The following is a 16865-nucleotide window of genomic DNA, read 5'->3' on the forward strand; positions in this document are numbered from 1 at the left end:
ACAGTGGCATAATCATAGTTTGGGTACAACCTTGAACTCCTGGGCTCAAACAATCCTCCTACCCAGCCTCCTGAGAGCTGGGACTACAGGTGCACAACACTATGCCCGGCTAATTTTTTAAAAAATGTTTGGCCAGGCGCAGTGGCTCACGCCTTTAATCCCAGCACTCTGGGAGGCCGAGGCAGCTGGATTGCTTGAGGTCAGCAGTTTGAAACCAGCCTGACCAAGACGATGAAACCCCATCCCTACTAAAAATACAAAAATTAGCCAGGTGTGGTGGCCGGCACCTGTAATCCCAGCTACTTAGGAGGCTGAGGCAGGAAAATTGCTTGAACCTGGGAGGCAAAGGTTGCAATGAGCCAAGATCATGCCACTGCACTCCAACCTGGACAACAAAGCAAGACTCAATCTCAAAAAAAACAAAATTTTTTTGTAGGCTGGGCACAGTGACTTATGCCTGTAATCCCAGCACTTTGGGAGGCCTTGGGCAGATCACCTGAGGTCAGGAGTTTGAGACCAGCCTGGCCAACATGGTGAAACCCCACCTATACTATATACAAAAATCAGCCAGGCATGGTGGCACATGCCTGTGATCCCAGCTGCTTGGGAAGGTGAGGCAGGAAAATCACTTGAACCCAGGAGGTGGAGGTTTCAGTGAGTTGAGATAGTACCATTGCACTCCAGCCTGGGTAACAGAGTGAGACTCCACCTAAAAAAAAAAAAAAAATTGGGCCAGGCACAGTGGCTCATGCCTATAATCCTAGCACTTTGGGAGGCCGAGGCAGGTGAATCACTGAGGTCAGGAGTGGCGAAACCCCATCTCTACTATACAAAAATTAGCCAGACGTGTTGGTGTGCGCCTGTAATCCCAGCTACTCAGGAGGCTGAAGCAGGAGAACCATTTGAACCCAGGAGGTAGAGATTGCAGTGAGCCGAGATCACGCCATTGCACTCCAGCCTGGCCAACAAGAGCAAAACTCCATCTCAAAAAAACAAAACAAAACAAAACAAAATTGTAGTGATAAGGTCTTGCCATGTTGCCTAGGCTAGTCTCGAACTCCTGGTCTCAAGGGATCCTCCCACCTCAGCCTCTCAAAGCGCTGTAATTACAGGCATGAGCCACTTTTTTTTTTTTTCAAGACAGGGTCTCACTCTGTCACCCAACTTGGAGTGCAATGGCACAATCCCAGCTCACTCCATCCTCCACATCCCGGGCTCAAATGATCCTTCAGCCTCAGCATCCCAAGTAGCTGCAACTACAGGAATGTGCCACCATGCCTGGCAAATTTTTGTAATTTCTTTTTTGGAGAGACAAGGTTTCACTATGTTGCTCAGGCTAAGCTGGATATTTTTGAATGAGCATGTATTACTTTCTAAATTTTCTTTTCTTTTTTTTTTTTTTGAGACGGAGTCTCGCTCTGTCGCCCAGGCTGGAGTGTAGTGGCACGATCTTGGCTCACTGCAAGCTCTGCCTCCCAGGTTCACGCCATTCTCCTGCCTCAGCCTCCCTAGAAGCTGGGACTACAGGCACCCGCCACCACGCCCGGCTAATTTTTTTGTATTTTTAGTAGAGACGGGGTTTCACCGTGTTCGCCAAGATGGTCTCGATCTCCTGACCTCGTGATCTGCCCGCCTCGGCCTCCCAAAGTGCTGGGATTACAGGTGTGAGCCACCGCGCCTGGCCTACTTTTTAAATTTTCTAAAAAATCTAGTTTATTTTTCAAAAATATACCACACATACCAAGCCATACAAGCCAGGGTTCAGAGATAATGCTCGTATCAACTCGGAAGCCTAGATTCAGGGTTCCAGAATCTTAGTAATGGGAGAAAGCAGCACTTATTGAGCACCCACTATATACTGGGGCCAAGCTCAACTCTCTCAAACACACCTTCACCTAATTTCACCAATTTGATGAGATGAATTAATGTTCTCATTTATGTTTATTTTTATTACTTTTTTTTTTTTTTTTGAGACGGAGTCTCACTCTGTTGCCCAGGCTGGAGTGCTGTGGAGTGATCTCAGCTCACCACAACCTCCACCTCCTGGGCTCAGGTGATTCTCCTGCCTCAGCCTCCTGAGTAGCTGAGACTACAGGCACATGCTAAATTTCGTATTTTTAGTAGAGACGGGGTTTCACCATGTTGACCAGGCTGGTCTTGAACTCTTGACCTCAGGTGATCCACCCACCTCTGCCTCCCAAAGTGCTGGGATTACAGGTGTGAGCCACCACACCCAGCCATAGTATCTTTATTTAATAAGGGTGAATAAACTGAGTCTCAGAGAGGTGACATAACCTGTAGTGCAGATAAGTATTTAAGAATATAAGTTTTCGCTGGGTACAGTGGCTCACACCTGTAATCCCAGCACTTTGAAAGGCCAAGGAGGGCGGATCATCTGAGGTCAGGAATTTGAGACCAGCCTGGTTAACATGGTGAGACCTTGTCTCTACTAAAAATACAAAAATTAGCCAGGTGTGGTGGTGCATGCCTGTAATCCCAGCTACTTTGGAGGCTGAGGCAGAAGAATCACTTGAACCGGGGAGGCGGAGCTTGCAGTGAGCTGAGATTGTGCCACTGTATTCCAGCGTGGGCAATAGAGCGAGACTCCGTCTCAAAAAAAAAAAGAGAATATGGGTTTTCAGCCAAGCGTGCTGGCTCACACCTGTAATCCCAGCACTTCGGGAGGCTGAGGCAGGAGAATCACTTGAGTCCAGGAGTTTGAGACCAACCTGGACAATATAGTGAGACCTTATCTCTACAAAAAATCAAAACAATAATAGCTGGGTATGGTGGCGCACGCCTGTAGTCTCAGCTACTGGAGAGGCTGTGGTAAGAGGATAGCTTGAGCCCAGGAAGTCGAGACTATAGTGAGCCGTGATCATGCCACTGCATTCCAGCCTGCATGACAGAGGGAGACCCTGTCTCTTACAAAATTTTTGTTTTTAATTAAAATATATATATATAAGTTTTGGCATCTGAAAGACCTGAGCTCATATTCCATCTCTGCCACAGTGTGACCTTGGGCAAGTAATGTCACCTCCCTGAGCTTCAGTGTTCTCATCTATACAATGAATAATATACCTAATTCACAGGGTGACATTGAGGATTCAATGAAATAACATAGGGAAGGGCCAGGCGCGGTGGCTCACACCTGTAATCCCAGCACTTTGGGAGGCCAAGGCAGGTGGATCACCTGAGGTCAAGAGCTCGAGACCAGCCTGGCCAACATGGTAAAACCCCATCTCTACTAAAAAGACAAAAAATTAACTGGGCGTGGTGCCACGCGCCTGTAGTCCCAGCTACTCGGGAGGCTGAAATAGGAGAATCACTTGAACCCAGGAGGCGGAGGTTGCAGTGAGCTGAGATCGTGCCACTGTACTCTAGCCTGGGCAACAGAGCGAGACTCCATCTCAAAGAAAAAAACAAACATAGGGAAGGCACTTAGCATAGTAGGCGTTCATGTTGTTGAGCACAGTGTGGGTGCTTAATAAGCAGCAGACACTGCCATCCTCATTATTATCACTATTATTTCCTCCACCACCAGGAGCAGCCAGGGTCACACAGCTCATCAGGGCCAGAACTTGCCTCCAGAGGCCCATAAGGCATTTTAATCAAGGTCTGGGGAACAGGCCAGGGCTGGATTAAGCCAAGTTTTGTCTGTGGGGAGTCACATGGTCCAAAGCTATATGTGTGCACAGCCAAGTAAACTTTTCCTTGAGAACAATGGTTAGAACAACAGGTCTCTGCGGCTGTGGAAGAACTGAACAGGAGCTCCATTCATGCCCTCTTCCTGGGACAGGGGTCCCTCCAGCATCTCTGGGACACAGCATGACTCAGCTAAGTTGAACAGGCCCCAAATTAGTTACATCCATGAATGACATTCCGCTTTTGACAATGGTGATGCATCAAGCCAAATCAAAGGCAGTACATCTGGCAGTGGCCATCTTCCTGGGAAGAGTCAGTAGGGAGCTGGCCTCAGAGTTCTGAGGACTCAGAACAGAAAAGCTCAAGAGTCAGTCAAGCTCAGCATGATTCTCAAGTCCTATCTTACACATTTAGGAAAGTCAACAGCAATTGAAAAGGTGAAAGGTAAAGCAGAAAGGGTCCAAGATAGACCTCACTGATCAGTCTCCAAACACTCACCAAGATCTAATGTGTGGTGGACTCAGTGCCAGACCTGGGGGCTCAGAGACAAGCTACACATGTTTCCTGCCCTCAAACAGCTTCCAGTTTACTAAAGAAAACAATAGCCGGGCGTGGTGGCTCAAGCCTGTAATCCCAGCATTTTGGGAGGCCGAGATGGGTGGATCACAAGGTCAGGAGATCGAGACCATCCTGGCTAATACGGTGAAACCCCGTCTCTACTAAAAAATACAAAAAACTAGCCAGGCGAGGTGGCGAGCATAGTCCCAGCTACTCAGGAGGCTGAGGCAGGAGAATGGCATAAACCTGGGAGGCGGAGTTTGCAGTGAGCTGAGATCTGGCCACTGCACTCCAGCCTGGGCGACAGAGCAAGACTCCGTCTCAAAAAAGAAAAAGAAAAAGAAAACAATAACAGGATCAGGCATAGTGGCTCATGCCTGTAACCCCAGCACTTTGGGAGGACTGCTGGAGTCCAGGAGTTCAAGACCAGCCTGGGCAACACAGGGAGACCCTGTTTCTATTAATTTTTTTTAATTAGGCAGGCGTGGTAGCACATGCCTGTGGTCCCAGCTACTTGAGAGACTGAGATAGGAGGATCTCTTGAGCCCAGGAGTTGAGGCTGCAGTGAGCTGCAATCACACCACTGTGCTACAGGCTGGGCAACAGAGTGAGATCCTAAATAAATAAATAAAAGCCTGATCTCTATGAGGGCTATACCTTCCTTACTTTGTATAAAGCACTAAAATTCACTTTATTCGTTTTTTTTTTTTTTTTTTTTTAGATAGACACTTGCCCTGTCACCCAGGCTGGAATGCAGTGGTGCAATCTTGGCTCACTGCGACCTGTACCTCCTGGATTCAAGTGATTCTCCTGTCTCAGCCTCCTGAGTAGCTGGGATTACAGGTGCCCGCCACCACGCTCAGCTAATTTTTATATTTTTAGTAGAGATAGGGTTTCACCATGTTGGTCAGGCTAGTCTTGAACTCCTGACCTCAGGTGATCCACCCGCCTCAGCCTCCCAAAGTGCTGAGATTATAGGCGTGAGCCACCAGGCCTGGCCTTAGTATTTTTTGGGGGGGTTTTGTGGGTTTTTGGGGTTTTTTTTTTTTTTTTTTTGAGACAGAGTTGTGCTCTTGTCGCCCCAGTCTGGAGTGCAATAGTTCAATCTTGGCTCACTGAAACCTCCGCCTCCCGGATTCAAGCAATTCTCCTACCTCAGCCTCCCGAGTAGCTGGGATTACAGGTGCATGCCACCATGCTCAGCTAATTTTTGTATATTGTTAGTAGAGATGGGGTTTCACCATGTTGCCTAGGCTAATCTTGAACTCCTGACCTCAGGTGATCCACCTGCCTCGGCCTCCCAAAGTGCTAGGATACAGGCATGAGCCACCGCGCCCAGCCAATATTATTTTTAATGCATGACAGGCTCACTGTTGTCACAGTCCTGCCAGCCACACTGGAATGGGAGGAGGGAAGGGTGTTTTCCTTGAGGCTGTCCCTCCCTCTTCCCCCAGGCCTGGTGTCCAAGGGCCCAGGTTGGCCCTGGCTTGAGGTCTGCACACACAATGGGCCTCTCTAAGCAGCAGACCGACACATGTTGGCTGCTAGCTTGGGCCCAGCCTGTGGTCACAGACAAAACCCTCTGGCTGAGAACAGGATCAGGACATTCCTGCAAACCCCTGATCTAGCAGAAGAAATGTTCTAGGAGGCAGATTGGGGTTGCTGAGGCTCAGCTGAGCCCCCAACTTAGGCCAGGGAAGTAAGGCTCTCTAGCTGACACCTGGAGTTTGCTGGTAATGCTTGTTCTCCCAGGACATTCTCGGGGGATTCACTACCCACTGAGCTGGAAAAATATCCAGCTGCCTTGCCAAGTTCACATCCAAAGGCCATCCTTCCATGGCCCCTTGGAGGCGGCCTCAATAATGGAATGTGAGTAGGGAAACGCCGAACAATATGGCCAGTGATTGGGCTCCGGGGGAACCCAGGCCCAGAGAGGGTCCCAGGAACCCTGGCTGCTCCAGACTGGTACAACTGCCAGGCCTGGACCTTCTCCACTCCCCAAAGTCTCAAGGACCAGCCACAGCCCAGCATCCTCCTATCCTTCAGACTTCTCTGATCACTCTTGCCATTCAGAGATTCCTGACTCCAGTGCCTTCCACCACTCCTCTTCCCTTCTTTGTGCTATCTTGAGTGGAATGACCTCCTTCCATGAGAACTTGGGCCAGGAGAATAGGTCGAAAAAGACTTCAACTAAGGAAAAGTGGGGAAAAACCTGAAGGCCACACCCTTCTTCCTCTTACCCAGGCCATAGGCAGGGTTCACCAAGGAACGATCTTGTCCTATGAAACATCTCAGAGAATATAAGAGCAGGGGCCCCTCAGTCCTGGGGTGATACACATGTTAGTTCTCTATTGCATCTGTAGTAGACATTGCTAATCAATTCCAGCTCCTTTCTGCTGAGCCCAGACAAAGCCTCCCAATCCTTCCAAATATGGAACTTATAGAACTACCAGTGGAGCTGACACTTACACTCTTTTTTTTTTCCTACAGAGATGAAATCTCCCTGTGTTGCGCAAGCTGGTCTGGAACTCCTGGGCTCAAGTGATCTGCCCACCTGAGCCTCCCAAAGTGTTGGGATTACAGGTGTGAGCCACCACACCTGCCTGAAGCTGACACTCTAAATAAAAGCTATTGATCACCTCTGATCTAGCCTAACTTCAGTAGGAAAACTGAGGTCCCTAGAGGGCGAGGGTCTTACTCAAGGCCAGAGATTTATTGCAGAGCAGACAGGATTTCAGGCACCAGCTTTTTTTTTTTTTTTTTTTTTTGAGATGGAGTCTTGCTCTTGTGGCCCAGCCTGGAGTGCAGTGGCACAATCACGGTTCACTGCAACCTCCGCCTCCTGTGTTCAAGTGATTTTCCTACCTCAACCTCCTGAGTAGCCGGGATTACAGGCGTGTGCCACCATGGTCCGGCTAATTTTTGTATTTTTAGTAGAGACGAGGTTTCACATGTTGGCCAAGCTGGTCTCAAACTCCTGGCCTCAGGTGATCTGCCCGCCTCAGCCTCCCAAAGTGCTGGGATTACAGGCATGAGTCACCACACCTAGCCACTGGCTTTTAAAGAGTTTCTTTAGGCCAGGCATGGTGGCTCATGTCTATAATCCCAGCACCTTGGGAGGCCCAGGCGGCCGGATCACCAGAGGCCGGGAGTTCGAGACCAACCTGGCCAACATGGTGAAACCCTGTCTCTACTAAAAATACAATACACATGCCTGTAATCCCAGCTACAGGACTGAGGCAGAGAATTGCTTGAACCTGGGAGAAGGAGGTTGCAGTAAGCTGAGACTGCACTACTACACTCTAGCCTGGGCAACAGAGTGAGACGCTGTCTCAAGAAAAAAACAGTTTGTATAGAGGAGACAGTGTTTATGTTTTTGTCTCCCCTACCACATGGTGAGCTCCTTCAGGAGAGGCCCTGGGTGTGTTTAGCTTCTGACTAATGTACACACCAGGCACACAGTAGGTGTCCATGAAAGTTTCTTGGCTTGCTGAGGAGGAATGGATGACATGAGTTAGAGGGAAGGCTTGAGTATTCGCTCCTAAAGTCAGAAGATGCTTCAAAGTCACACATTTACGGATACTACCTTCTCAAAACGACATACAGGGGAACCCAGATAGATACATTCTTAATCTAAAGATGAGGAGGTGGGCCGGGCACGGTGGCTCATGCCTGTAATCCCAGCACTTTGGGAGGCCAAGGCGGGTGGATCACGAGGTCAGGAGATCAAGACCATCCTGGCTAACACAGTGAAACCCCATCTCTACTAAAAATACAAAAAATTAGCCAGGCATGATGGCGGGCGCCTGTAGTCCCAGCTACTTGGGAGGCTGAGGCAGAAGAATGATGTGAACCTGGGAGGCAGAGCTTGCAGTGAGCCGAGATCCTGCCACTGCACTCCTGCCTGGGTGACAGAGCGAGACTCCGTCTCAAAAATAAATAAATAAATAAAAATTAAAAATAAAGATAAGGAGGTGAGGGGACCTCCGTGTGGATGTGGATTTGAATTGTGTCTATAGCAGAAATTTTACCATAGACTAAATTTTCAAACAATAGAAGCTAAAAGAGCTTTCAAGTCAACCAAAATATGACATTTCAATGAATGTCAGTGGATTCAAACCACATTGCTGACTATAAATATCAAAGTAATGAGGGCCGAGCGCGGTGGCTCAAGCCTGTAATCCCAGCACTTTGGGAGGCCGAGACAGGCGGATCACGAGGTCAGGAGATCAAGACCAGCCTGGCTAACATGGTGAAACCTCGTCTCTACTAAAAAAATACAAAAAACTAGCCAGGTGCAGTGGCGGGTGCCTGTAGTCCCAGCTACTCGGGAGGCTGAGGCCGGAGAATAGCCTAGACCCGGGAGGCGGAGCTTGCAGTGAGCTGAGATCCGGCCACTGCACTCCAGCCTGGGCGACAGAGCGAGACTCTGTCTCAAAAAAAAAACAAAGTAATGAGGCATGTGGGGAAAGTCTCCTATATCCATATCATTTATGTGAGATTCTATTATTTAACTTTGCCATTAAAATATGACTGATACACTTAAGCTTTTAAGACCAACACTCTAGAGTCAGCTTTTTTTAAGTATGAAAAAAATGCATCTAGACTGGGCACTGTGGCCGGCAATCCCAGCACTTTGGGAGACTTAGGTGGGAGGATCCCTTAAGCCCAGGAGTTAGAGACCAGCCCGGGCAACATGGTGAAACCCTGTCTCTACAAAAAATTGGCTGGGTACAGTGGCTCGTGCCTGTAATCCCAGAACTTTGGGAGGCCAAGGCAGGCAAATCACGAGGTCAGGAGTTCGAGACCAGCCTGGCCAGTATGGTGAAACCCTGTCTCTACTAAAAACACCCACACAAAAATTAGCTGGGCATGGTGGCATGCACCTGTAGTCCCAGCTACTCGAAAGGCTGAGGCAGAAGAATCGCTTGAACCCGAGAAGTGGAGGTTGCAGTGAGCCAAGATCTCGCTACTGCACTCCAACCTGGGCAACAGAGTGAGACTCCATCTCAAAAAAAAAAAAAAAAGCCAGGCACGATGGCTCACGCCTGTAATCCTAGCACTTTGGGAAGCCAAGGCAGGTGGATCACAAGCTCAGGAGTTTGAGACCAGCCTGGCCTATATGGTGAAACCTCATCTCTACTAAAAATACAAAAATTAGCTAGGCATGGTAATGGGCGCCTGTAATCCCAGCTACTCGGAAAGCTGACGCAGAAGAATTGCTTGAACCCGGGAAACAGGTTGCAGTGAGCCGAGATCATGCCACTGTACTCCAGCCTGGGTGACACAGTAAGACTCCATCTCAAAAAAAAAAAAAATTGCCAGGCATGGTGGCATGCATCTGTAGTCCCAGCTACTCAGGAGGTTGAGGTGGGAGGATTGTTTGAGCCCTGGGGGGTGGAGGGTGCATTGAGCCAAGATCATACTACAGTACTCCAGCCTGGGTGACAGAGCAAGACCCTGTCTCAAAAAAAAAAAAAAAAAAAAAAAAAAAAAAAAAAAAAACAAGAAAAAGAAAAATGTATCCATGACATTTAAATAGATATACCTAAAATATAAAATAAAACAAAAACAGATGGGAATTGAGGTCTGGGGCCACAAGAAGGCCAAAGATCAACCAAGGACCCAGAACCTATTTGCTTCTGTGGCCTCTTGGACACTCCTTTAGGGAAACCAAGGCAACCCACCAGGATTTGGGCCTGGGACTCAACTCAGCAGCTTCTCTGGCCGTGTTATTCTCCATCAGCCCCCGCCACCTCCCTGTGTCTGTTCTGGGCCATAAGCCAGAGACACATTCCTCAGGCCCCCACTGGCTTCCAGAGCTGACAGAGTTTGAGGAAAGGGCTGAGCAAAGCAGAAACCTCTTGAGAGACATGGCACAAGATGGTCATGGGACAACCTCAGCAGGAGGCCTGTAACAACTGATGGGGAAACTGAGGGCCACAGAGGGCAAGTGTCCCACCCAAGACCACACTGTGAGGGAAGAGTGGAGAAAGTCATCCAACCGGGCCGGGCGCGGTGGCTCAAGCCTGTAATCCCAGCACTTTGGGAGGCCGAGACGGGCGGATCACGAGGTCAGGAGATCGAGACCATCCTGGCTAACACGGTGAAACCCTGTCTCTACTAAAATACAAAAAAAAATTAGCCGGGCGTGTTGGCGGGCGCCTGTAGTCCCAGCTACTCGGGAGGCTGAGGCAGGAGAATGGCGTGAACCCGGGAGGCAGAGCTTGCAGTGAGCTGAGATCAGGCCACTGCACTCCAGCCTGGGTGACAGAGCGAGACTCCGTCTCAAAAAAAAAAAAAAAAAAAGTCATCCAACCAAGGTTCCCCCACAAAACTCCTTTCTGATCATCGCTGGAAGGATTTGATGTCCTGCTCTATAAAAGCCAAGGCTTCCAGATGTGGCAGCTCATGCCTGTAATCCCAGCACTTTGGGAGGCCAAGGCGGGTGGATCACCTTAGGTCAGGAGTTCAAGACTAGCCTGGCCAACATGGCAAAACCCTGTCTCTACAAAAATACAAAAATTAGCTGGGCATGGTGACGCACACCTGTAATCCCAGCTACTTGGGAGGCTGAGGCAGGAGGATCACTTGAACCCAGAAGGCAGAGGTTACAATGAACCAAGATCATGCCACTGTATTCCAGCCTGGACAACAGAGCAAGATTCCATCTCAAAAATAAATAGAGTAAAATAAAAGCTGAGGCTTCTCCCAAAGGAAGATGGGTCTTAGGGTTTTAAGGTCCAGGCACTAAAAGAACCTGAAGTCAAGAGCTCTTCAGGCCCCATAGGAAAGAATCTGAGCTGCCCCTTCCCCAGTCTGCACCCCTCTCTCCCTGTGTCACTCAGGGGCTGGCACACTCTGCCATGTACCTTTTTGCCCTAGTCGCAACAACCCAGAAAGGCAGGAGCTACATCCCCGTTTTACAGCTGAGGAAACTAAGGCTCAGGGAAATGAAGTGACTTGTCCAGGGCCACACAGCTAGTGACTGGAAGACAGAAAATGCAAACCAGGTCTGCTTATCTCTGTGCCAGCTCTCCCTCCACCACCCCACGCTGTCTTCAGGCAGGTCCCCAAGTTCTGTTTCTGTTTTCAATCCTGCCCATCTCCCAGCCCCCACTGCTGGGATGGGGCCTCTTGAGGCCTGGGGGAGGTAGGGAAGCAGTGGAACACCTCCACCCGGCCCGTCTGGACCCTGGAACGTCAGTGCTTACCCTCCAGCACCACCTCCTTGCCTGTCTTCTTGAGGGCCTGCACCGCCTCATCGTGCGTAGCAGAGGACAAGTCTTCCCCATTCACGGACAGGATGGCATCCCCCACATAAAGGGCCTCTGTCTGGTCAGCTGCCAATCCCTTGAAGATCTTGGAAATGAGAATAGGCATCTTGTTCTCCCGGCCGCCTGCACAGGCACAGAAGGAGGACAAGACTGAGGCAGATACTCTAACAATTGGGAGTCGCATCAAGGCACAATTATTTCTGAAGGCTTCCCTGGGTGCCTAGCCCAGTGCTGGAAAATGGAATAGGAGAATAAAGGGTATCTGAGAAAAGTCTTGGAAGTTTGGGACACTAGTAATACTAATAATACATCATTTTCGATCCGGTTCGGTGGCTCATGCCTATAATTCCAGCACCTTAGAAGGCTGAGGTGGGCAGATGACCTGAGCTCAGGAGTTCAAGATCAGCCTGGGCAACATGGCAAAACCCCGCCTCTACTAAAGATACAAAAATTAGCCAGGCGTGGTGGCAGGCACCTGTGGTCTCAGCTACTAGGGAGGCTGAAGTAGGAGGATTACTTGAGCCCAGGAGGTCGAGGCTGCAGTGAGCTGAGATTGTGCCACTGCACTCCAGCTTGGGTGGCAGAAGGAGACCCTGTCTCAATAAACAAATTGATTAATTAAATGAATCATTTTCAAAATTAATAATGCTATAGTTTGATCCCTGGATCTTTTGATTAAGTGCTTTGGGTGTTCACCAATGTTTGTGCAACTTACAAAGTGCTTCAATCACTTTTTCTTAAATGTTTTGGATTTTCTCATGTACCCCATAAATATATACACCTACTATGTATCCACAAAAATTAAAAATGAAAATAACCAGATAAAGTGGCTCATGCTTGTAATCCCAGGAATTTGGGAGGCCAAGACAGGCAGATCACTTGAGGCCAGTAGTTTGAGACCAGCCTGGCCAACATAGCTAAACCCTGCCTCTACTAAAAACACAAAAAAGGGCCAGGTGCCGTGGCTTATGCCTGTAATCCAGCACTTTGGGAGGCCAAGGCTGCCAGGTGGATCACCTGAGGTCAGGAGTTCGACACCAGCCTGGCCAACATAGTGAAACCCTGTCCCTACCAAAACACAAAAAATTAGCTGGGAGTGGTGGTGGATGCCTGTAATCCCAGCTACTCGGGAAACTGAGGCAGGAGAATCGCTTGAACTGGGAGGCTGAGGTTGCGGTGAGCCAAGATTGCACCATTGCACTCCAGCCTGGGCAATAAAAGCGAAATTCCATCTCAAAAAAATAAATAAATAAATAAATAAAAACACAAAAAATTAGCTAGGCCTGGTGGCACATGCCTGTAGTCCCAGCTACTCAGGAGGCTGCGGCAGCAGAATCGCTTGAACCTGGGAGGTGGAGGTTGCAGTGAGCCAATATCACACCACTGCACTCCAGCATGGGCGACAGAACAAGACTCTGTCTCAAAATAAAATAAAAAGACAAAAATTAGCCAGGCATGGTGGGTGTGCCTGTAATCCCAGCTACTCAGGAGGCTGAGGCACGAGAACTGCTTGAACCCAGGAGGTGGAGGTTGCAGTGAGCTGAGATTGCGCCACTGCACTCCACCCTGGACAACAGAGCAAGACTGTCTCACACGCACACACAAAAGAAGGCAACAATGTGGGAACCCACTGATGCCCCCCAAACTGGAATCAAGAGAGAAGTCAGCTATTCCTATGGCCTCAAAAGACTGCTTTAGCAATCATAATGTTTTACAATCCAAAATCCAGGTTGGAAACCAAAGCCTTAGAGTCTAGAGATTCTAAAAACCTGCCTGAATGGCATCTTGGATACAAAAGAAGCTAATACATTTTACTAAACAGCTTTATTACCAAACTCTTAAATGCCCTTTTAAAATAAGAAATAGAAGGCCGGGCGCGGTGGCTCAAGCCTGTAATCCCAGCACTTTGGGAGGCCGAGACGGGCGGATCACGAGGTCAGGAGATCGAGACCATCCTGGCTAACAAGGTGAAACCCCGTCTCTACTAAAAATACAAAAAAAAAACTAGCCGGGCGAGGTGGCGGGCGCCTGTCGTCCCAGCTACTCGGGAGGCTGAGGCAGGAGAATGGCGTAAACCCGGGAGACGGAGCTTGCAGTGAGCTGAGATCCGGCCACTGCACTCCAGTCCGGGCGACAGAGCGAGACTCCGCCTCAAAAAAAAAAAAAATAAAATAAAATAAAATAAAATAAGAAATAGTAATAACAGGTCACCTTAGTTGCATGTACCAAATGCCAACATTGCGTCTTTACAATATCCCATCACGTAGGCATGCTTGGTTTCCTATTAGGGAAACTGAAGTGTGGAGGGAAGCCCCTCGTCCAAGGTCACTCAATTAGTAAGTAGCAAAGCCAGTATTTGCACCTAGGCCTCCAGGCTCGAGAATCAACACTATTAACCCTACCACAGACGGCAAGTCAGGCCCTCAGATATCACACTCCTGGCTCATCCCCAGAATACTGAAGATGAAGAATTAGTGTCCCAGAGTGGGAGGTCATTGTTCCAAGGTCACACAAGCTGCTGGCGGAGCTGGGACTGGAACACCTCTCTTGACACCCACACAGGCCCCACCGTTTGCTTATCTGCACAGAGCTTGAAGTCTAGGAGAGGAAGGGGTTTCTATTTATATCTGCCCTCCCCCACCTGAAACTAGGGTCTTCAGTTCAGTTTGAAGCTATGATCACTCATGGCTGCCTCAGACTAAGCTAGACTCTATAGGAGGGGTTACCATGGCAACAGGAGCCCAGGTTTGGATCCAGTGGAAATACCTGAAGTCTCCTAAAAGTACCCTCCCCTCCACCTAGAAGTATGGAGCTGGGGAGTAACTTTGTGTGACCCTGGAAAGTCCCTGCTCCTTTCTGAGTCTCAGTGCATCCATCTGCAGAATGGAACTCTGTATGAATAAGTTCCTTCCTGCTCTGACACACTGAGTGTATAATTTTTGGATTGGTCTGTTGCCCTATCCCATGCTGGAGATTGAGGGTAAGACTGGTGCCCACACCCTCATTTTCCCATTTCCCCTTTTTAGCCCCTCTTGGTTGGGTGCCTGGGGATCTGCCCTTCTACAGGAAAAGAATCAACTTCCCTGAGCACTCTCTGGGGGACAGTAGCTGATAATTAAGGTTCAAATCCCAGCGCTGACACTCACTGTGTAATGGTGGGAAAATCATTTTACCTTTCTGAGTCTCAGTTTCTTCACCTGCAATATGGGGATTATACTCCCTACCTTTCACCACGTGTTGCCAGGATGAAGTGGATCATGAGACTAGTGTCCTGGGCACAGCACCTGGCACACAATGGTGGCATTCACCACTATCTGCACCGCTTCAGCCAAGCCAAACAGTCTGGAGGCACTCGTCAACAGAACCAGTACCAGGGAGACCCCAGAGGGTACGGTACATATTCAAGGTGGAAACAAAGGCTGACACCCTTTCCCAAAGCACCCTGCTGGGGGCTGGGATCCTGAGAAGCCTATGGGCAAGCATATTGAACCCAGCAGCTGGGGGTGTGCAAGGATTTTAAGAACTATGTTTAGTTGCTTTGGGAGTATCTCCTGGCCTCCATTTTTCCTCTCCACTAACAGCAGTAATTAACTAGGCACCTACAATGTGCTGGTGTGGTGAGCCCTGCTCTCAGAAACATCACAACTCTATCATCCTCTTATACAGTTGAGGCAACTGAGATTCAGAGACGGGACGGGACTTTTGCAACCTCACACAGCTGATCCTGGATTCAAACACAGTCTGGTTGCACCCTAACTGCACCCCACTAGCAGTCAGTCCTGGGGACTGAAAGCTCCATCCTGTGCAAGGTGGAGATGGTCAGATCAGGAGACCCAAATCCAGCTGTCAGGGCTCCCCGCAGCCTTCCTGGGTCCTTAGATTCCTAGGTCCTTGCTGGCCTTCTGCCTGTGACCCCAGTCTGTGCCTGCACCCGGGCCTCCTATCCACCCCGTGCTTCGCAGAGTCCAGGCCTCCTCTCTGTACCCACCTTGGTTGCTTCTCAGGGACTCCTTCCTCCCTGTCCCACTGCTATCCCGGCCTCAACCCCCTTTCTCCACCCTCTGCTTTCCGGGGGACCCCTCTTGTCCTTGATGTTCATGCTGGTTGCCTCTCAGACCCCCACGCCTCCACACAGAACTCCCATCCACGGGTCCTTGGTGCTCCCACAATCTCCTCCACACCTGTGTCTTCCGTGCCCCCTAAGGCCACCAACTACAGAAACCCACTCCGACCTTGGTGTGCCCAGTGCCCTCCGTTACCTGTTTCCTCAGACCTCCCTTACCCCCGGACAGGAGGCCTCCAGCTCCATGTCCTGCGCGCGCTGCCAGTCCCCTGCGCCCTCGGCGGCCCCCAGACACCACGACCCCGCGCCCTCGGTGTCCCGCGCCCACCTTTGATGCTGATGCCCAGCCCACCGGCGTCGGCCTTGCGCACCGTCACGCGGCGCCGCTGGAGCAGTAGCGCCTCTGGCAGCTGCGGGGGCCCCGCGCCCGGCTCCGCGGCGCCGTTGAGCTGCGCGGGCTCTGGCTCCCGCGAAGCGCCGGACTCGGGACCAGGGTCGCCGTCGGCGGGGCTCACGGTCAGCACGTCCTCCGCCAGACTCAGCAGCACCCGCTGCCACCGCTCGCCGCCGGTCCCCGAGCCCGCCCCGGCGCGCAGCTCCAGCAGCCCGGTGCGCGGGGCGCGCCTGCCGGACGCCATCTTCGCCTCCGAGACCCCGGGACGCCGCGCTTGCCCTGTCCCGCTGTGCCCAGCCCGCTCCGACCAAGCTCCCAGGGCAGAGGGCAGCGGGGGCCCCGCTGGGCCAGCCGCCACCCTAGCCCGGCCGCTCGGGGAGGAGATCTAGGGGCGGGGCTACCCGGGGGTGTGACCAGTGCTGGGGACTGGGCCTCGGGCAAATGCGGGAGGCCGGGGCGGGGCCCGGGAGCCGAGGGCCGCCGTGTGAGACTACCTAGGGGGCGAGTCAGAAGGGCGGCGGGGCGGGGCCACTAGGCAAGGCGAAAAGCCCGGGAGGCGCGGTGCTGGGCGGGGCGTCGGGGGGCGGGGCTTCGCGTCGTGGGCGGAACCCTATGATACCGCGCAGTGGGCTCTGCGCTCGGAATGTCCATCGAGGGCCGGGACTGTAGCTCCCGGACGTGGGAGCGCATGAAAAAGAGACAGAACCATGTATCCTGGTGCGAAGCACTGGGCGTCGGGCTGGGCTGCATATGGCGGAGGACTGGGCTGCATATGGTGGTCTGGGCCCCAGGGCTTGAGTTTAAGAGGTAAACACCGGCCAGGCGTGGTTGCTCATGCCTGTAATCCCAACACCTTGGGAGGCCTAGATGACAGCCCAGAGGCTCGAGGCTGCAGTAAGCCGCGATCGCGCCACTGCACTCCAGCCTG

The 16865-nt window shown here is 50.9% G+C and overlaps 1 protein-coding gene across 1 annotated transcript in view; it reads right to left on the reverse strand.

The window, feature by feature from the left end:
• SNTA1 (syntrophin alpha 1) overlaps positions 1 to 16459 on the reverse strand; it is a 35750-nt gene extending 19291 nt beyond the window's left edge. The window contains exons 1-2 of the mRNA XM_023220436.1: positions 15872 to 16459; positions 11418 to 11603 (exon numbers count right to left, since the gene is read on the reverse strand). Of these exons, the coding sequence (XP_023076204.1) occupies positions 11418 to 11603; positions 15872 to 16181 (496 nt within the window). The 5' untranslated portion in view covers positions 16182 to 16459. The remainder of the gene's footprint in view (positions 1 to 11417; positions 11604 to 15871) is intronic.
• Positions 16460 to 16865: the final 406 nt, after the last annotated feature.

The sequence above is a fragment of the Piliocolobus tephrosceles genome, chromosome 20, assembly GCF_002776525.5.
Source record: "Piliocolobus tephrosceles isolate RC106 chromosome 20, ASM277652v3, whole genome shotgun sequence".
Classification (NCBI taxonomy): domain Eukaryota; kingdom Metazoa; phylum Chordata; class Mammalia; order Primates; family Cercopithecidae; genus Piliocolobus; species Piliocolobus tephrosceles.